The 21,343-nt window shown below is 47.6% G+C and overlaps 1 protein-coding gene across 7 annotated transcripts in view; it reads left to right on the forward strand.

The window, feature by feature from the left end:
• The window catches only part of LOC121683409 (neurobeachin-like), a 284,145-nt gene that overhangs the window by 120,854 nt on the left and 141,948 nt on the right, over nucleotides 1-21,343 (forward strand). The window contains exons 22-33 of one of the 7 annotated variants that reach the window (XM_042063032.1): nucleotides 316-613; nucleotides 680-1,476; nucleotides 3,798-4,018; nucleotides 4,397-4,550; nucleotides 4,778-4,786; nucleotides 5,240-5,320; nucleotides 6,839-7,037; nucleotides 8,730-8,854; nucleotides 9,506-9,571; nucleotides 11,149-11,317; nucleotides 14,890-15,379; nucleotides 21,020-21,171. In XM_042063032.1, the coding sequence (XP_041918966.1) occupies nucleotides 316-613; nucleotides 680-1,476; nucleotides 3,798-4,018; nucleotides 4,397-4,550; nucleotides 4,778-4,786; nucleotides 5,240-5,320; nucleotides 6,839-7,037; nucleotides 8,730-8,854; nucleotides 9,506-9,571; nucleotides 11,149-11,317; nucleotides 14,890-15,379; nucleotides 21,020-21,171 (2,761 nt within the window). The other 6 variants (XM_042063026.1, XM_042063027.1, XM_042063028.1 and 3 more) reach the window with 6 other exon arrangements.

Consider the following 21,343-nt stretch of genomic DNA (forward strand, 5'->3'; position numbering starts at 1 on the left):
TTTGTTATTTGTCTTAGCTGAAAACTAGGTCAAATGTCTAGAGGACACAGTGGATGTGACATTTTCAGGATGAAATAGCTTAATCCAAGATGACGCTGCAGTGACATTCTAAAGGTGAAATCAAGGTGTGACCTGTAACATTTCCCCAGGTGGACAGCGAGTCCAACGAGTACCTTAGGTGGTATTTACAGTTACTGGCCGTAATCAGGCCACCCAGAAAAGGCCAGCGCAGTGAATGTAGAGAGGGAAGCTCTTTAGTGTGTTATGCGGAGCTCCGTTTAATGCAAAGCCTCCACTTCTCATCCTGTCCTTCAGGTGACTTACGAGGCCCATAAGGAGTACCTGGCCAAGATGTACGAGGAGTACCAACGCCAGGAGGAGGAGAACATCAAGAAGGGCCGCAAAGGGCTGGTCAGCACCATCTCGGGCCTGTCCTCCCAGCCGACCGGCATCAAAGGGGCCGCCTCGCTGGAGCTGGACGACACCTCGCAGACTCAGACCCCCGAGAGTGAGGCCGACTATCCGGAGGGGGCCGAGGCGTCCCGGAACCCCCTGGCCGAGGGGAAGGACGCTGGGTCGGGGAAAGGAGGGAAAGGGGGAGGTGGAGGTGGAGGTGAAGAAGAAGGAGGGGAGGATGGGATGGGGGAGGAGGGTGGTGCAGGTGGAGCGGCCGTGAGAGAGGGGGCGGCTGCGGGGGTGCGCGTGGAGGTGCACGACCTGCTGGTGGACATCAAAGCGGAGAAGGTGGAGGCCACGGAGGTGAAGCTGGAGGACATGGACCTGTCGCCCGAGAGCACGCCGGCTGTGACCGCCGGCGTGGACGTGCTGCTCGGCAACGCCTACTCAGCTGCGGTGGAGAAGCTCGGCGTCGGCAGCGTGCTGGTGCCCGAGGTGGGCGGCGGTGCCAGACAAGCGGAGACCAACCTCGAAGGGAAGAACGCTGGCAGTGGACCTCTCATCACCCTCGCCGATGACGGCAAAGATGGACTGGCAAAAGGCACGACCATCGGCGCTGCCGTTGCCCCCACCTCAGCATCCGGTAGCGGCTTCCTGTTCGGGGAGGTCGGCGCCTCGGGCGCGGACACTAAGCTGCTGCCCGAGCTGGGCCCGCGGGAGCCACGGGTGTGGACGGGCGCCAGCGACGACCGTGGCCTTCTGGCGCACATGACAGGCGGTGGAGGCGCGGAGCTGGGCACTGCCCGCTGCGCCCTGGAGGATGAGGCCGAGGAGGCCGAGTTCAAGCTCGCATCCTCGCTGACAGATCCGAGTCCCACCGTCGACAGAGAGGCCAGCATCGCCGGCAGGGGAGCCTCAGGGTTCGGCGAAGTTGCTACGGAGACGGAGGGCGACATGGCCGCCAAGGGGGCAGGGAGCTCGGCAGCCGCAGATGCTGGGAGCACAGCCTCGGACACCGAGAGGTCTGACGACGGCAAGGACAAGGAGGCCAAGAAGATCCAGACCACCACCACCACACAGGTACTGTAACTGGACAATGCTTCATACTGTACCCCCAGCTTGTCAGCTTAGTGTATTGTTTCCCAAAGACTGGGTCGCGACCCACAGGTGGGTCGTAGGAGATTTTATTTGGGTCGCCAGCATAGCCTAGTGACAATTTATGTTGTGTAATACCCCTAGCTTATACCTTATATAGCTTAGAAAAGCTAACAGCTTTCTATTAGGATCTAGTTTGTTAACAACCACAGTCACGAGTTGGGTCGCGATAGTCTGTCATTTTTAAAAAGTGGGTCCCCAGAAAAAAAGTTTGGGAAACACTGGCTTAGTGAACTTAATTGTTTATATGTACTGATGCAAGGGTGTACTTTTGACTTTGTTTTCATTCTTGGATATAGTACATTAGCTGCTACATAGGTTTATGCCAATAGGGGCATTGCATTTTCGCTGTTTTACAATACAAGGGCACCTTATCTACAGTGTACATTAGCACTGAGGCGCTGTGTTCCCCGTGGGTGCTATGTTCTCTACATGCATAGATCCATCACCTTAGACTGGCCCACTTCCGTAAGCAGGTGTCTCCAAAGTGACCTGATGAAGGATGTTCTATGTCTCAGCGGAGACTATAATGCGGTGTGCTCCCTGGACACCTGCTTGGGCTGTGTTATAGGCCAGAGCCAGAGCCGAAGGTGGTGATCCGGACTCTGGTTCGGAATTTAAGGAGGAGTTGATCAGGCAGGCCAGCTGAGAGCCATGGCTGCCGTGTGCACACAGAGAGCCAGGAAGCCATTTTCTCTGTGACCGCCTCGGCTGGCCCCAGACCGAGACCACTCAAGCAAAACTGCACCCAGTGGAGTCTCTTTCTCTCTCTCTCTCTCTCTCTCTCTCTCTCTCTTTCTCTCTATCTCTCTCTCTCTCTCTCTTTCTCTCTCTCTCTCTCTGTCTTTCTTTTTCTCTGCCAGTTCATCCTGGTAGCTCAGCAGGCCCTCTATTGGACAGACTTTATGGACACTAACACACCATGGCCTGGGTGTTATTTCAGTTTTTTCCACCCCCTTATGTTATTCATTGGAGAGTCACTGGATTCTCTCCCTTCCTCCCACTGTGTTTTCTCTGTTTCTCTTCATCATTCTCTCCCTCTCTGTCTCTCTCTGTCTCTCTCTCCATCATGGTCGGTGTGATTGCCGTTCCTCACCTGCGTAGCTCGGTGAACCGATGGGAAGTGAGTGGGTTAGCAGAGCCGCTATTTTTAGCCTCCTCTCCTCTCGTCCCTCTCTCTCTCTCTCTCTCTCTCTCTCTCACACACACTCTCCCTTTCTCTCTTTTTTCTCTCTCCATCCTTAGGCTGTTGCATAATTCGCTCATGTACAATTCAAGAGCTCTGCGTTGCAACCTACTTTTCCCCAGCCCTTTACATAGCTCCTTCAAGGTTGACTTTTTTTCACTTCACTTCCTCTCACACTCGTTTCAGATTTGACTTTCTCTCAGCAGTAATTGTTTTATGTAAGCGTTTGAACTTGTGCTGTTTCTTTCTTCTGTTGGCCGAGGGGTCACTCTCCGACATTGAGGACAAATGGCCGTGTCTCTGGGCCCACTGACTCCAAACTGAGGAGGGGTCTGTGCCAATAAAGCTAAGTTTGAATGGGCACATGGAAACAGTGCTGACCCCGTATGCGTTGTAGTGGAAGGTTCTTTTGAAGTGACTGTATGAGAATCCTCCCGCCTTGTATTATTAAGCGCTTGAACGTTTGAACGTTGCCTGTGGTAACGGCATTAATGAACAGATAAGATACGAGAGGTCAAGAGAGGACTCATTTCTCTATCTATCTTCCTTTCCCTCTTTAATTATTTTCTCTCCCTTTATCTTCTTTCCCTCTGCTGAACATATCTCTCTGTAATGCTTCCCTTTTTCCAATTTCCTTTCTTTCTTTTTGTCTGTCTTGCCAGCTTTCTTTTGCACTCTTCCCTCATCTCTTTCTGTCCATACTTTCTCTCACATAATCATACCGTGTGTGCATGTGTGTGTTTGACTTTTTTGTGTGCTTCACTAATTAAGTGACTCCCTTTGTTTATGGCAAGCATCTATATATCTTGCTGTGACTCTCGTGCTCTTTAGACTTGGATCCTTAAAGTTTTGAAGGTCTGGATGCATTTCTCTGAATTTAGGAAAGAATTGATCTCGTATCTCTTTCCATTGGCAGCATTCAGCCAAAAAGTGAAGCTCTATTTCTATGGCACCTTGGTTGCAGTTGGTGCACAGCCTGTCTTCTCTGGGCTGCCAGGTTTGCCTGTGTCTGCCCTTCTCGATAGCCAGACTGTGATTGCTTCTCTCTCTCTCTCTGCAGACCCTGCACGGTGGTCGCTCGGTTGTCCAGCTGGAGCGGGACCTGCGGGTGGACCTGGGCTTCCGTGGGATGCCCATGACGGAGGAGCAGCGGCGGCAGTTCAGCCCGGGCCCGCGCACCACCATGTTCCGCATCCCCGAGTTCAAGTGGTCGCCCATGCACCAGCGCCTGCTCACTGACCTGCTTTTCGCTCTCGAGACCGACGTGCACGTCTGGAGGAGGTCAGCGCGGTCACTCATCGTTTGTGTGTGTCTGTGTGTGTGTGTGTTAATGTGTGGCCGCCAGGAAGCTGAGTCATGCCTCGCTAACGTCAGTTAGGATCAAGGTGTCAGCAACGGTGTTGTGAGGCAGCTTCAGATTTCATTAGGGCCCCTTTGTCTGAGTGATGTTTTGGCCATGCAGTCTCTCTCTTTTTTATTTTTCCTCTCTCTCTCTATCCCTTTCTCTCTTTCTCTCTCTATCTCTCACTCACCCACTTTCTCTCTTTTCTTACACCCTCTGTGTTATTTTTTTTTGGTCATAACCATGACTCTTGTTTAATTTGGTGTGTAAACTGTCTCCTGTTTTTCTTTGTCATTTTTTCCTGTTCAATCTCGCAGCCACTCCACCAAATCGGTCATGGACTTTGTGAACAGCAATGAGAACATCATCTTTGTGCACAACACCATCCACCTGATTTCTCAGATGGTGGACAACATCATCATTGCGTGTGGCGGGATCCTGCCTCTGCTCTCTGCTGCCACCTCACCCTCTGTGAGTAGCACATGGGCTCTACTTCCCTCTAGTGGCGAGATGTGTCTACTGCAGGAATAGATAAATAAAAAGGTTATTGGCAGTAGTGAGGATTGTTATTGTTATGCGTTGCTTATGAAATATCCCTTTTGTCAGCAGCTCTGATGTTGACATGTATGAACACAAATGTGCCCCTTGTGATGTACATAATACTTTCTTTATGTGTTTCCTATGTGTTCTTTGGACAGAGTACCAAGGTCAGTACCGATGCTTTCATTGTACTTCCATAAAACACACATTATAGTACACTCACAGTTCAGTCATCATAATCTTTCATCGCGGTGCTTGTTCTTCCTCTAACTTCACTCCAGTAGATGGAGCTTAGGCTGCTTTGATTGGCCACTTCTGTGTAGCCATTTAGGAGCAGATGAGGACGCTTTGAAACACCTGTATAATGTGTCTTGAATGGCTACACAGTTAAAACAATGAGTTGTTTCCTTTTGTGATGTTTCATATGGCTAACTCTAGTATCTCTTCTAGCTCACACACCTCAGTCATTCATCATTCACTTCAGAGTAGCCTACTGAGAGAATGCTAACGGGAGTAGAACACGCCCAGACAGACTCTAAGAGTATCACTATCACGGTTTATGTGTCGGGGGTTGGGGTGTATGCTCGACCTTTTAATTATGTTTTCTGTTGGCAAAGAAGCAGAAGAATGCTAGTGGCCAGAGGGTGGTAAAGACCGGTGAGGTGGGCCGCAGGGTCGAGAGAGTTGACACGGTGGGTGAGGTGGGTGCTCTTGTATCTTGTAGCCCCTGTGCCCACAGCCGGTATGTCAGGCTGACAATGTATCACCTTTCGCCTCCAAAGCCTCTCCCTCTATTTAGTCTGACTGACTTTATAAGGCTTCATGAATATTTATAACCCCAGCCTTTTAGAATCCTACCACTTTTTAGTTTAGTATGTTTCTATGCATTAGTGTGTTGTTCCAGACAAGCATATTTTATGCTGTGGACAACGTGCTCATTTGTGTAGCTAACAGCTAGCTGCTAGCCGCTAGCTCAGGTAGAGGGACTGGCTTTGGATGTTTGAATAGAGGCCACAGAACTGAGCCCTGTTAGAGCTGCACAGGACCTCTATGCTGCCCGTGCTCGCCTCTTGATCCCAAACACAGAGCCCCGATGGTCTGCTGGCCCCCACCCCACAACCCCACCCCCCACTACCCGCCATTCGACTCCTCACAGCCTGAGCCTGGCTGGGCCAAATGAAGAGTAGGTTTCCCCAACCTCACCCCCAGGGCCCCCCCACCCTGCATGTGTGCCTTCATTTGAGTCGGGAGCAAGGAGTCATAACTCAGGTCACTGTTGCCGTCACCCTCACTTCAGTATGTTAATGCGATGTCAGCCACCCTGCATGTTTGACACCACTCTCATACGTCCGAGGGGCTGTTTGTGAATATATTGCTATGTATTGTAATATATTGCAACTGTATGTGTGTGTGCAACACTGTTGGTGACTCCCTGAATGACAGGGTAGTTAAATTGTGTAATGTTGAGTGTGTTTGTGTGTGTTTTAGTTGGTAGGATGTGATGTGTTCTAGTGTAGTTAACTTGTGTGTGTGTGTGCAGTGCTGAGTATAATCTTATGCGCTAGTCTGTGCTAGTTTGTGTGCTCCATTTTGCAGGTAAGATTTTGTGAAATACTTTTGTTCATTTGTACAGATTGTAAACATGATTGTGTGTAGAACAATATTGTGTGTGTATATGTGTTAGTGTTTGTATGTGTGTGTGTGTGTGTGTGTGTGTGTGTGGGTGGGGTGGTGGGCAGTGTGTGTATGTGTTAGGCAGGCCAAAGGATTTGAGTGTACAGTATGGGTATGCTATGAGGGGAAGACTATGTAATAAACTCTTATGTGTGTTAGTGTTTGTGTGTGTGTTAGTGTTTGTGTGTGTGTGTGTGGGGGGGGGGGGGGGGGCAGTATGTGTACTGTATGTGTTAGTGTTTGGGTGTGGGGGGGGGGCAGTGTATGTACAGTACAGTATGTGTTAGGCAGGCCACAGGATTGAGTGTATGGGTATGCTCTATGAGGGGATGACTGTGTGATGTAAACTCTTCTATATTCCTTAGCAGAGCCTTCTCTGTCTTTCTCTGTTTGTGTGTTCGTCTCCACTCCTCCTTCTCTTTCCCTCTCTCCCACCCTTTCTTTCTCCACCAACTCCCTCTCTCCATCTGCCTCTCTCTCTCTCTCTCTCTCTCTCTCTCTCTCTCTCTCTCTGCTGTGGTCCTGTGTGTGTGTGTGTTCATCAGTCTCCCACTGTGCCCCAGACGGAGCTGGAGAGCGTGGAGGCCACTCAGGGTATGTCCGCTGAGACGGCCAACACCTTCCTAAGCCGCCTCATGGCCATGGTGGATGTGCTGGTGTTCGCCAGCTCGCTCAACTTCAGCGAGATCGAGGCCGAGAAGAACATGTCCTCGGGAGGCCTCATGCGCCAGTGTCTTAGGCTGGGTGAGTGTGTGTGTGTGTGTGTGTGTTTTGTGTATGTGTGTGTATACAGTGTGTGTGTGTGTGTGTGTGTGTGTGTGTGTGTGTGTGTGTGTGTGTCTGTGTGTCTATCACAGGCCAGGTTAGTTAGAGTAATGACTGGATATGGGTAAGTGAGAGTGAATAGTTTTTAAATGGATTGTGTGTAGGAAGAGTACTCTATTGCAGTGGTTTTCAAAGTGGGGGCCGGGGCCCCCTGGCAAGTTGGAGGAAAAAATAAAAGCAAGAAATAAATACATTTGAAACATTTAAAATATACTATGAGGGTTGTTATACAATGCCATTATAATAATGTGACTCATATCTGAACATATTTCCCATGATAATGACTGGGAATAGTAGAGCGATGGCTCTCATATAGCAGAAAGCCCCAAATAAATTTTTTACACACTGTATGCTCCATCGCGATGTGGTTGTGGCTAAAATAATTATTAGATTAGCTTAATGTATTTTTACATTTGCCGTAGTATTGTCGACGGGTTTAATTAATAAAACATCAAGGGGGTCCTTGGCCAGAACCTAGTGGTATTTGGGGGGCCTTGTCGTGGAAAAGTTTGGGAACCCCTGCTCTATTGTACTCTATCGTACTCTATTTCTATTGGGATTGCATAATTATTACTGAAAGAAAAACAGAATGCCGTCTAGAATGCTGCAAATGGAGAAACACTTTATTAGTCCACAAGTGGTTTTGTCTTATTTGTTTAGTTTCTCCTGGATAGTGCTGCGATATAAAATGCAGAATATGTTCAGTTTTAATCAGGTTAAATCTGTCGCATTATTTCCACTGCTGTGAACCTTGCTTCCAAAAACTTTTCTGAGAGATTCTGATTCTTCATCAAACAATAGTAAGGAAGGCTGTTGTCTGAAATTGAATGCCATAAGATCAAAAACATAAATCACCTGCTTCTTATGGTAGGATGATTGCCAGCGGGCATTTTATAATATAGGATTCATGTAATCCTATCATGAAAGTCAATAAGGTTTCAGTAATACGTTTGTGTGACATTTCACAATAAAGATCAATATTTGCTACATATCAGCTTACAAGGCCAAATAGACCTGTCTGTCTCCAGTCGATAACCATCACACTTTGACATAAAAAGCACCTCACAGCACTTTATCAAAGCTCTTTTGTACAGGATCTGTATATAAGTTTATTTTCTCCATGTTTTGAAATCTTGATACTTTGATATCTTACCCACATTCAGTCAACACAGCTTGTCATTCATAGCGCCCTGGTGTCTTGATGTGTCAGTCTAAATGATTGACGGAGTTGAGGGCAAAGCCGTTGTGCAGACCTCGCTCCCCGCCACCCTCCCGATTGCATGTCTGCCTGTCGGCATCCACTGAATAGCTCAACTTTTTAAGCATTCCTGATGTGTCAGATGGCCATTTGCAAAGGTGTCAGGTATTTAGTCTCTGCTGGAGTCTCGCTTTGTGTCTGGCACAGTCATGAGTCATAGAGGGTGTTCTTTTGGACGTGACTGCTCACTCTCTCTGCCTGTGTGTGTGTGTGTGTGTGTGTGTGTGTGTGTGTACGCATGAGTGGGTGGACTTTTTTCAATCTTTATTCTGCTTTGTGTGTTTGTTACCGTCTGTATCTAACTCTCTTTCTCTCTCTCCCTCTCTCTACCCCCTCTCTCTTGCTCTGTTCAGTGTGTTGTGTGGCTGTGAGGAACTGTTTGGAATGCAGGCAGAGACAGAGGGACAGAGGCTGCAAAGCGTCCATACTCAACAGCAAGTCTCAGGACAGCCTACAGAATATAGCCTCTGCTAGCAAGGTGCCTGCAAAACACACACACACACACACACACACACACACACACACACACACACACACACACACACACACACACACACACTACTAGGGTACACATATACTACTAGAATGGCGCTCTGAGAGTGCACCTCTCAGCCAAGCCCAAATATCTTAGCACAATGTGTTTACATAATCCTGATTACAGACAAACACACAAACAAGCAAATGAACCACAGTGTTAATACACGGTGCAGTTTTGCCTACAGTATTCTCTTAAAAGTAACATTGCCAGTCAACTAGTCATTCACTTTTCTCCGTGGCTGAAATCCAGTTGACCCTAACCCTGGATGTTGAACCCACACTATAATTAATGCTATTTTAGACTCGACTTGGATCTACCAGTTAAGCTCACAGAACTGATTTGATTGTGTAGTCATCACCTGTCACCTTTTTATCACTCTTTTTGCTTCTTTCAACCCTGCGTCTCTCTTGTTGTGTCGATTTAAATCTGAGGTGAAAGCTGCGAGGTGTGTATATAAGTGTCTGCTCTGACGAGCATGCTGCCCTGATATGAGCGAGCGGGTGGGTTTGAAAGATGTCTGTGCTGTGTGGTGTTGTCTCTCTGCTTTAGACTGCCATAGAGAATCTCCCCAGTAACCTTTCTCCCATCAAGGATCCTGACCGACTGCTGCAGGACGTGGACATCAACCGGCTGCGCGCCGTTGTCTTTCGGGACGTGGTGAGTAGCATGACACACGCCTGTTTGTGTGTGTGTGTGTGTGTGTGTGTGTGTGTGTGTGTGTGTGTGTGTGTGTGTGTGTGTGTGTCTGTCTGTTGGGCTCAATTTGTGCAGATTTAGAACAGAATCTGCCATGTCCTAGATTGGGATTGAATGTGAGACTTCTTTTATCATTTTGTCACTGTCATGTCAACTATCCTATTACCACAATTTGAACCTCAGAAAGAAGATGAAACTGGTAAATTCTTGGAATGTTGAATTAATGTTGTATTAATCAGTTGGTCAGTTGGCCGCTGAGCATGTTATTTCTACAAATTAACATAATAGCAGCAGCACAGCAGGTAGCCCAATTGCTGGCTTTTCCGATGACTATTGTGTGTCGATGCCAAGCTGTGATAGTGGCGATTAGAGTGGAGGAGATTGATGGGGAAATCTCGACGTCCCCCTCATGGACTCGCAGACTTTGATGCGCGTTCCCCGTTAACTTCGTGAGGGCTTAGGGCTGTCGTACTGTGAAATTGTGAAGTGCGTGAGGGCTCGCTCACTCTCTGTGCCCTTTCCGTAAGTCTGCATCTATGCACACTTTACTCAAGGGAATTACCTACTATTCATAGTGTTGTTGACGTGAAACACAGGGTTACCCAAAATGAGGGCTGGGCGCTTGAAAAAACGTGAAAATCTTGAAAGATTGCAAGAAGCTTGAAAAAACATCACACGTTAGGCCACCGGTGATGTCCCATTCCTTTTTATCATTCTGAACCCTTACAGCCTCTCAGCCTCTCAAACTCTATCACTTATCATCAGATGTCAGTTCTCAAACTCTATCACTTATCATCAGATGTCAGTTAAGTCTTTGAGGGCTCAGGGCTTAGACCTTAGGGGGGGACTTCAGGATTCAGCCTGACAGACAGACAGGAGATGTCACCTAATTTGGTTTCTTTGCCTTCTTGCTCCATTTAACTCCTCCCATTATAGCAATGAGAGAGAGAGAGAGAGAGAGAGAGAGAGAGAGAGCGCTTTCTACTAGCCTTGTGCTAATTTTGTGTTGTTTTGTTTAGTTTTATTAAGTAGTATGTAGCCATTGTTTAGTACAGTATGTTCTAGGCACTGTACTTTTTCTGTTCCATTTTTGTCACTCTTCAGACCATCTGTGTATTGAGTCCTCCTAATATACAAATTGAGCTATGTGTGTGTGTGTGTGTGTTTTGGGGGGGGCGTTTTGGGAGAATGCTTGATTAGCCATTGGGAAATAAGATGCTTTATGGGGTGTCGAGATGGAGTAATATCACATTCTGGCGAGCAATATCAAAACTCTCAGAGTTAACATTACTCATTCAATTAAATCTTAATGTCTATTTGCACATGTAATTTGGTCACAAAGCCACTAGAGCTTTCTCACACAGATGTAGATTATTAGGTTTTAGGTGTTTGGAGAATACATTGATATTGAATTGGGAAAATGTCTGTGTGTTTATGAACTTGTTTACATGCATGAGATATTCTCACTGTATTTCAGTGCATCTTGTGAGTTGCGTGCTAACTGCTTGGCCCTTTCTCTCTCCCCCCGTGTCGTGCAGGATGACAGTAAGCAGGCCCAATTCCTGGCCCTGGCTGTGGTCTACTTCATCTCTGTCCTCATGGTCTCCAAGTACCGGGACATCCTGGAGCCCCAGAGGGAGACTGCCAGGGCTATGAGCCAATCGGGGAGGAGCATACGACAGGAGATCAACTCTCCCACCAGCACAGGTGCGCCCTCTCTGCGCTGCATCTGTTTCTCGGCAGCATGTAGCCTGATAGCCTACTTACATGCTTTATTAGCATGTGTGTGGAACGTTAGCCTAATCCCTTTCCACATATGGTAGCCTCATGTTAGCCTGTTACATCTTCAGGCTGTCTTTTTCAGCTTCTGCTGTTTACCTGCTGAAATAGACTCGATATAACAAGTACACAGTTGTTATAATGTATTGCACTTTCACCTGTCTGACAGCGCTTTGCAGTTTTTTTTAGCCTGTTTTGTTCATCATTTCTCTTGTCCTCTCTTCTATTCTATTCTCCTTTCTTCTGACTCTTTAGTTTATGCTGTTGTTAGCCCTTTGCATATTGACATTACCCAGATAGCAAGAGGCTGGCAGACCACTGTCGGTCCATTGGGGGCATAGCCGGCGGTCCGCTGGCATTTTGCTCATTGGTTCTCTGGTATTTTGCCACTGTTGGTCTAAAATCTTTTTTCATTTGTTCAGTTATACTCCATATATCATTTTATTAACTTTTCTGAATACTTATGACAAGTTAAATTTAAAGAGATGGTGGTCCAATCCGCTATCTGCAAATCTGATTTTGCTATCTGAGTAGCTGGTCTGTCAGAATGTAAATCAACAGACAAACTTTGCCATAGTGTTGTTTACACTACTTTGTACATCACCATTTCCAATCGGTTAGTTTTTTTGCTCAGTTTTGTGCTTCATCTCCCAACTAGCTCCTGCCATGCTAGCTTCTATGGAGGCCTAGCAAGGCTGCTATGCCGCCCTTGTGTTGCACCAGGACTGCACATAGCCAGGGGGATCTGCTATGCGGTCATTACTTATTCATAGACTTAGCTAATTGTGCTGCGCAGGATTAAATAGAGAAGCTAGGGGGTGAGCAGAGTTCAGGAAGTAGGTTGTGGAAGAAGAAGCAGTATTGTAGCATGGACACGTTAATGATTCATTGTTAGAAGAGTGGAAAAATAAGGGGTAAAGATGAGGATAAAAACTCAAGTCAGAAATCCTGCGGAGGAGATTTGATTTTTTCGGAGAACGATTGCATGAAAAAAGCACTGGAAAAACAAAAAGAGACGAGGGGAGCAACTGAGGGAGGGCTATGTGTAGGGGGCTGAGAAGGAGTAGGAGAGATTGAGAGATGGAGTGAGAGTTTGAGAGAGAGAGAGAGAGAGAGAGAGAGAGAGAGAGAGAGAGAGAGAGAGAGAGAGAGAGAGAGAGAGAGAGAGAGAGAGAGTTGGTAGTACGCTATTTCCAGCAACATCTGTCAGCGCCCATTAGGAAGGCAATCCACCAGGAGAGAGTGGGATCATGGAGGGAACAAAGAAGAAAGGAGAGCGAGAGAAAGACCGATAGAGAGACAGACAGAGGTGATGCACAGCCCTCATAAACTTGGAGGAGGAAATCGGGGCGGGCTCAGGTAGTGTTTTTTATTTATTTGTTTGTTTTATGTGTTGCCCAGACAACATGTGACCCGCGGCTATCTGTCTGCCCCTCCAGCCAGAACCCAGACGTCTTGTGGAGCTAAATCGGGCCGAGCTGACATTGTTAAGGCCACATGATGAATATTAATGTGACCGGGGCCACGGCATCTGGGAAACAAGTGGGTCAGGCAGGGAGAGGGGGAGAGAGAGATGGAGAGAGGTAGATAGAGAGATGGAGAGAGAGATGGAGAGAGATAGATAGAAAGCCTTGCAGCTGGAGCACAATGGGGTAAGAGGCTGAGGATGACTAATCAATCGCCGACACCCTCTGCTCTCCAGTCTCTATGGCCTCAGACAGGGCCCCAGCTGTGAGGCTCTGGGCTCGATTGCCTACGTTGTTTATGCCTTGTGAAATTTTAGAAGCTGTATGCAGAACAGCCACTCAATTCATCACCTTTGACACCTGCAACCCCCCAATCAGCACCACCATTCCCATCTCACAGTAGTCCCCAGACCGCGGTGTGGCTGTGGTCCCATCACCTGCGTACGAGATTCTGTGTATTTTTAGATGCAGTTTGTATATCTCTGCGCTGCTGCTACTGTATATTCAATATGCAAATCACTCCCTGCACTCAACCTCTACTGTTCCATCATCTTGTGAAGCCCGAGCTTTGGAATTGAACCCATCAGTGTCCGTCCAGCTGTGTCCACACACGTGGTTCTGTCTGTGTGTCCCGTACTCAAAGACACACAGGCGTGTTTCATCTTAGTGCCATATGCTGACGTCAGGATGCACACAGTACACTACATATATCTGCTCTTTTCCTGGCACCAACCACCATGTTCTTCTCAGACTAACAAAGCTTGGCAAATAATCGAACATCGCATATCGTTACATATTTCATTTTGCTGGATGTATCTTTGAGCAGGTGGCCTGTCCAGAGGTAATCCAGGAGTATTCCACAAAGGAAATGAAGAATAGTGACTTCCAAACACGCTGTAGTCAGTTACACTGTTCCTGAAGAGAATAATAATCTGCTTACCTTTCACTGAATTATTGTCTCCCACATTTTAATTATGAAGTGAATGTGTGTGACTGAAAAAAATCACCAAACTGTTCAGTAAAGAAATGGATTGACACGCACACACGCACACACACACACACACACACACACACACACACACACACACACACACACACACACACACACACACACATACACAAATACACATACTGTACACACACGCAAAACAAATGAATGGATTAGTGAGGTTTAAACCCTCAGGTTTATTAGATTACCTCTCTGTCTGTGCATATTAGTGCATCACCTAAGTTCTCAAGCTCAAACAAGAGTACCGGTATGTAATCAGAATGTCTTCCATACCCCCATATCACTTGTAAAATCCCATTAATGAGTAATCTCATATGTCTGTCTCATTTTTGACAGATCTATCTATGCCTAGAATACTGATAGAAAATCTTTGAGACATTTTTGAGACAGTAACAAAAGTTCATTGTGTGGGGGAAAGTTTTTCCCCCTTTTTATTGCTAAATGAGCAGTGAACGCCGTTCCTCCAACCCCAAGCCGCTCTCATTCCCCACCCCCACCCCTGTAGCTTGCCAGGAATATGGAGTGTGTGCTCCCGTGCGGCGGCTCTCCCCCTCTGAAGTGGGCTTCAGTGAGCTGGACAGGAGTGGGCGCCCCGTGTTTTAGCAGCATTAGAGGGGAGCCTGTGTGTAGTCCGCCGCTTAATCTCGCTGATAAATCAGCATGTCACTGCGGGACAACCCAGACTGCTTTTAATCACCAAAGTGCTGAGGGGTTTATTTTTCCTCCTTTTATTTTGAGGGAATACCGAGTTGAAAATGAAGACAGCTCAGTTTGCTCGAGTGATTTATATTATTTGTTTATGTGTATGTGTAAACCAATTTTAAATATTGATTTGTTTGTGACTTGCCAAAGACTAGAAACATTTTGTTTTTGTTGTTGTTGCTTGTGTGGTTGTGTGTGTGTGTGTGTGAGTAAGTGTGTGGATGTGATTTAGTGTGTCAAATGTGTGACCTGTTTGGGCTGCACATCCTCTGATAAGCTGTGCCTACATGTGTGTTTTGTGTGTGTGTGTGTGTGTATTACAGATAACCCAGTGGCCTTCCCGGACTCTGGCGGGATGCTGAAGGAGATTCCCACCCCTGTGGAGGAGCTCCACCTCGAGGCCTCCCTCCCGCACACCGACTCGGGCATCGGCGAGGAGCAGGTCTCCGGCGTCCTCAACGGGGCCGAACTCGACGGGCCCCCGTCTTCCATGGGCCGCATCCCGACTCCCCCCGGCGCCATGAGCGAGCTCCTGTGCACGCTCTCCTCTGAGGTCAAGAGGTCGCAGGAGAGCCTGCTGTCAGAGCCGGCGTCCAGCAGCGGCATCAGCAGGGTGGAGGTGCTCAAGCCGGCCTCGTCCATCTCCAGCATCAGCCAATCCAAGGGCATCAACGTCAAGGAGATCCTCAAGAGCCTGGTGGCTGCGCCCATGGAGGGAGCGGAGGCCGGCCCCGAGCCCCTGCCCTACCCTGACCCTGCCATCAAGAGGGAGGCCCACGCCATGCTGCCCATGCAGTTCCACTCCTTCGACAGGTATGGCGGTCTCAGGAACTATGGGCGACTTCGACTTCTAAAAAAACAACCAACCAACCCTGTGAAAGTGTACTTATCAGTAAATGTCTTCATCATCTTTGGTGTCGGTCTTTTGTGATTTTGTGTGTGTGTGTGTGTGTGTGTGTGTGTGTGTGTGTGTGCCATGATATCCATACCATTTCATTCACTGTCCACTTCAAAGAGAAACAGTAACACCCTTACAGAAACACCTTTCTGAAGTCTGCATTTTAACTGTCATTTTGTAATGCAAGAAAAGCATGTCTGTGTGGCGTCACCACACTAGCTTTCCTAAACACATTGCAGTGTGTTACAATACAACTGTTTTCTGTTAAATATGTGTATGCTACAAAACTACCAATACACAAAGACAGAATACCTACATGACTAAACAGCCTTACAATAGTTAACAGTAAACATGGAGTTAACAGTCAACAGCTCTTGTTAAGTTTCCAGTAATAAGGATTCGTAGAGGTGAACTCCTGTGACCCCTGAATGCTCTGCTAGACTCCAGGCCCCTTGTCTACCACGTGGGTTATCGGCAATGATTTTCAGGCCCCGTCAGTGATCCATAACTCACACGGGACCCGTTCTCCGGCCTCCGTCGCCAAGAATCCCAGTGTTTTGGAAACTGTTTGCGTGTCGATGGCGGAGCCTGTTGCGGCTTTATTTACGTTCTGTAAGCAGATCGGATCTCGATGTCATCCCGAGTTTTTTTTTCTTCGGGGCGGTCCAGGGAGACCAGACCGGCTGCATCCCAGTCCTCCAAAGACGCCCCCATGATCAGTGTGCTGTGCGTGCTCTGAGTGAAGACAGTGTCTGCACATAAAAGTTCTTGGGGGGGGGGGGGGGGTCTCTCACTCCCTCAAGTCCTCAATAAACTTATTCAGATTGTGAAATTTGTTCAAATCATAGTCTCTTCAACATATGAAATTGACTGAATTTCAAGTTGTAGAGGTAAGTTTATACCTCAAGCAAAGGCTGTCTGTATAAAATCCCATCAGTCTCACTCTACAGACTCCAACGCTCCGGTTTCGCCTTGTGTTTGTCCTTGGACAACAAAATGCAACAGAGTTTTGGCACAGAATGTGTGTGTGTGTGTGTGTGTGTGTATATGGGAAAGATATGTGTGTTCATATTTGTTTTTGTGTATGTGTCGGTCTGTTTGGCTGTGTATGTTTGTGTATTTTCCTGTCTGCTTCAAGTTGTGCTGATGTGAGATGACTAGGTTGCAAAGATCCTTCTGTGCTTACCACATAGGTGTGTGTGTGTCTGTGTCTCTGAGTGAGTGAGTGAGTGAGTGAGTGAGTGAGTTTGTTTGTTTGTTTGTTTGTTTGTTTGTTTGTGTGTGAAGGATCTCCTCCTGTCCAGTGCTGGGAGATGATGGCGTTTGTGTGTGTGTGTGTGTGTGTGTGTGTTTGGGGGAGGGGGGATACCACTGGGTTGAGGTCTCCTGGGCGTTGATGACAGATTAAACAGACGCGGCCCCCAAAATCACACTGCACCCCTCAACCCCCCACCCCCCTCAAACACACACACAACCCACACACACACACCTCTCCACCACCCTTCCCCTCGCCTGTCACCCTCAGCCCTCAGTGGCCTAATGGGAGATGGCAGGGCCAAAATGAGTCTGCGTGGCCCGCTGTATTATTTTTGAAATGCTTTCACACAAAGCATCCGCGGCCCTCGCCCACCGCCCTGTCCCTGGGCCCCTCTCGTGTCATCGGCGGGGGCCGCACAAATTGCCGTGTCTAATTGCTTCCCACCTGACAGCGAAATGAGCTGCCAGCCTCAGATGGGGCCCTTCGATTGTCTGTCACGCGCGCCATAGATTGGAGGTGACAACATCAAAAAGAAAAACGCAAAAAAAGGAGACGAGGGACGAAGGATGGATAAAAAAAAAACGAGAGAAATCCCTTCAAACAGAGGAGAGTACGGTGACTCCCTAGACTACCCCCCTCGCTTTCTCGCTCTCTCATTTCTTTTTTCCCTCTGGAACTTTCCGAGATGAGAATTTTCAATTACAAAGCAATGGGCCCTGTCTGTGCAGATGGGGCTTGTTTTAGTATGAAAAACTCATATTAGAGCCTCTCTTTCCCTTATACAGCTGCTGAACATCCCCCTCCTCCTTAAAACTAGGAACACATATATCAGCACTGCAACTTTGTTCCTTGACTAATTGAATTAACATCCCATAATTCTGTTTTGAGTTTATATCCCCTAATACTGTGTAATTGAATCTTCTGCCAAGCAATGGCTCTCAGTGAAAACACTGTGGTCGCTCTCTCACAGAGATCGTGAGAGAGAGGGAGAAAGAGAAGGAAGAATGAACACATACATGAGAGAGAGAGAGAGAGAGAGAGAGAGAGAGAGACCATATTTCCCCGAAGCATACTCACAGTTATTAATATTCATTTCCTGATTAATCCTTGCTTTATTCAAGGCAACTCAATTAAGAAAATCCTATTAATAAAATATGCACTGGATAATCTATACATCATTCATGAATGCCTGCACAGATGATTTATTCATGAAGAGAGGGCTCATATTTTATTCGTCTGTCTGTACATCACTCCACTGGTATCAGTTCTTCCTGTCAGATGCCCACCAGAATATAAGTGAAGAGGTAGGAGAGATGAATTAAAAGACTCTATGAGTTGTCCTCCTCTCTCTCTCTCTCTCTCTCTCTCTCTCTCTCTCTCTCTCTCTCTCTCTCTCTCTCTCTCCTTTTCCTCTCTTCCCCTCATCTAACATGAGGCTATCAGTGTGGAAAATGTCAGATGCTGGTGCAGGAGGGGGAGGACTTGATAAATAAGTGATGTTCTTCCTCATGACTTCAGAAATAAAATGACTTGTGTGCGTGTGTGTGTAGTAAATATATATATATATATATATATATATATATATATATATATGTGTGTGTGTGTTTGCTTGACTATATGTGTGTATTTGTTTGTGTTTGAGTTTGTATGTGTGGCTGGTTATCTTTGATTGAGATATGATTACAACCTCTCTAGAAGTTTCTATAGTAGTGCATCTTTGACTTTGAGCAGGACTTGCTTGAAAAATCTCACAAGACTGATGAAGTACATTAAGTTGTCTCCTTTAGATGCTTTCTCCGTGCATAACATACCAGTGGCATTTTTACAAAGTTTACTCACATACATGTAACTAATTGACACAGTATTCTGGCGGAACTTTATTAAACAATTCCCCTGTTTGACTGGTCATGCTGCACCACACTGTGATCCATCTTTAACTCTCCGACTGCAGCCTGCTGTAGCTGGAGGACTGTTTTCCTGGAAGTTGAATGGCAGTGGGGTGTGGAACAGCAGGGTGCCTGGCTCCTTATCCACTGGTGCCGGGGTTGAATTCATGGTGCAGGGGGAATACTTACCCTGGAATGGGGCAGGAAGGACTTTAGTCCTGGAAAGGTGTGACCCCCCACCCCCCTCCTTATGCACACACACTCACATGCACACACACACATGCGCACACACACACATTCACACATGCACACACACACACACACACACATACTCTTTCAGGCCTTCATCCTCATGATACTTAGAAAGTCCCTTCTCAGTAAAATGAAAGGGCCTGTTTGATAACTCTGGTAACCGGAGATTCATGTCCAGTTCAGAAGTTTAGTGCTCCCTCGTGACCCCCAGCAACCCCCACCCTCCACCAGATCCATCTTTAGCTCTCATCTTCAGTGTCTTCCTTTATGCCCAGTTCTCTCACCACCATGTGATATTATATTGTAACTATTAATAACCACAGACAAACTGGGCTAGTGTGTATTTTTACTTTTTAGGGGGCTTCTTCCCCTTAATCAGTTAATTTGAACGTGTGTGTGTGTAAGAGAGAGAGTCTGTGTGTGTGTGTGTGTGTCCATATTTAGAACTGTCGCTTCGGATTAGCGGGAACGCTGGCGGTCCGGCCCGGGACCAGTCGGCGTGTCCATGAGTCCCGGGAAGCCTGGTGAAGGCCGTCAGGTCGCATGAGTGTTCCCGGGCGCGGGGGCTTTGATGGCACACACACGCCACGTCAATTCCAATCCGCTCACGTTTGAAAGGAAAGGGAAGGAGAGAGGAAGAAAAGAAAAGAGAGAGAGAGAGAGAGAGAGAGAGAGAAAGGGAAAGGGAAAGTCATTGAGGGAAAACTAGCGAAAGTATGTGACTGTGTTTGTGTGTGAGTAGGTGTATGCGTTCAGTCTGGCTCACATCAGCTTCATATTTTGTTATGGTGAAGTGTGTTTGTTTTATCCACCCCCAGTGTGTGTGTGTGTGTGTGTGTGTGTGTGTTTGATCCATACCCATAGTGTACACAGGCAGAAACAGAAGATTGGTGGGCTCTTGCTTCGTGTTTCACGGGTCGTTCCAGCACACTCTGCTTTGCCTCGCCCTCGGCATCCCAGGCCATGTTTGACAACCTCTCCAGCTCAACAAGCACAAGTCTAGAGCAGGAAGTCACTGTGACGGCCACCATTCCTGTGCCACGGCCCTACACACACACACACACACACACACACACACACACACACACACACACACACACACACACACACACACACACACACACACACACACTCACTCTCTCTCTCTCTCTCTCTCTCTCTCTCTCTCACCCACCCACACACACATACACACACACACTCTCACTCTCTCTCTCTCTCTCTCTCACACACACACACACACACACACACTTGATGTCTGAGCCCTGGATTTGTTTGCTCTGGCGGGGAGCGTGGCGCTCAGTCACCCTGGGCAGGATGTTTACTTTTCCCTAAAGGCCCATGCTGTCGTCCGCACTAGCCTGCCACCACCACCACCACCACCACCACCACCGCTGCCGCTGCCGCTGCCGGCGTCGTCCTTCTTTTTGGTCCTGCTGTCTGCTGCTGCCGGGTCTCTGGGCCGCTCTGTCTGGCCACTCTCATCCGCTGAAGGCCAGCGCCTGATGGAGCGGTGGAAAACTGGCGTCATCATCCCCCAGCTTGCACACAAACACACACACACACACACACACACACACACACACTTGTTCTTGGCGTACTGTACACACATTCACTTACCCACACACACACACAAGCAATTACACATGTATGTTTATTACATTCCCTCATTATAGGTAATTGCTAAACTCTGCTCTCACTGCCACACACACACACACACACACACACACACACACACACACACACACACACACACACACACACACACACACACAAAGAATGAGGTGTACCCTGTGACTGCACCCCTATTTGCAGTACTGTAAGCCCCTGTGGCCGCTTTAATAAGCCATCAGACGGGCACCTTGTCAATGCTGTGCTGACTTTCTGGCAGCACTGCAGAACATTCTGTGGCATTACACTCTGTGTATACCAGTAACATCAGTCTGAGACTGATGATCTCAATGCCATCAAAACATTATTCTAACGTTACACATTGTGTTCTCATGAGTTGTTTTTTTTTTTCATGTTAGGAAACCATTACTGTCATTTTTTTCCACTTGGATGAACATTCCGAATCATTTCTGTCTTTTCTATCTGTTTCTTTTCGTCCACCTTGTCCCCCCTCCTCCTCGCCGTCCGGTCCTGTCTGGTCCTGTGTGCAGGAGCGTGGTGGTGCCGGTGAAGAAGCCTCCTCCGGGCAGTCTGGCCGTGAACACGGTGGGCTCCGGCTCCAGGGAGGGCTTGGCTGCAGGGAGCACGCCCAACATCTTTGCTGCCGCCTCGGCCACCCCAAAGAGCATGATCAACACCACAGGTAGCCATGACACACACGCACACACACCACACACACAGCAGGCACACACACACACACACACGCATGTAATCTCACTCACATATGCACTCACGCCCACAGCCCCCAAAGTCATATGAACACTCACTCATACATACACACTCACTTATGTACACATACACACTAGTTCACCACT

This window comes from Alosa sapidissima, chromosome 15, assembly GCF_018492685.1.
Source record: "Alosa sapidissima isolate fAloSap1 chromosome 15, fAloSap1.pri, whole genome shotgun sequence".
Taxonomy (NCBI): Eukaryota; Metazoa; Chordata; class Actinopteri; order Clupeiformes; family Clupeidae; genus Alosa; species Alosa sapidissima.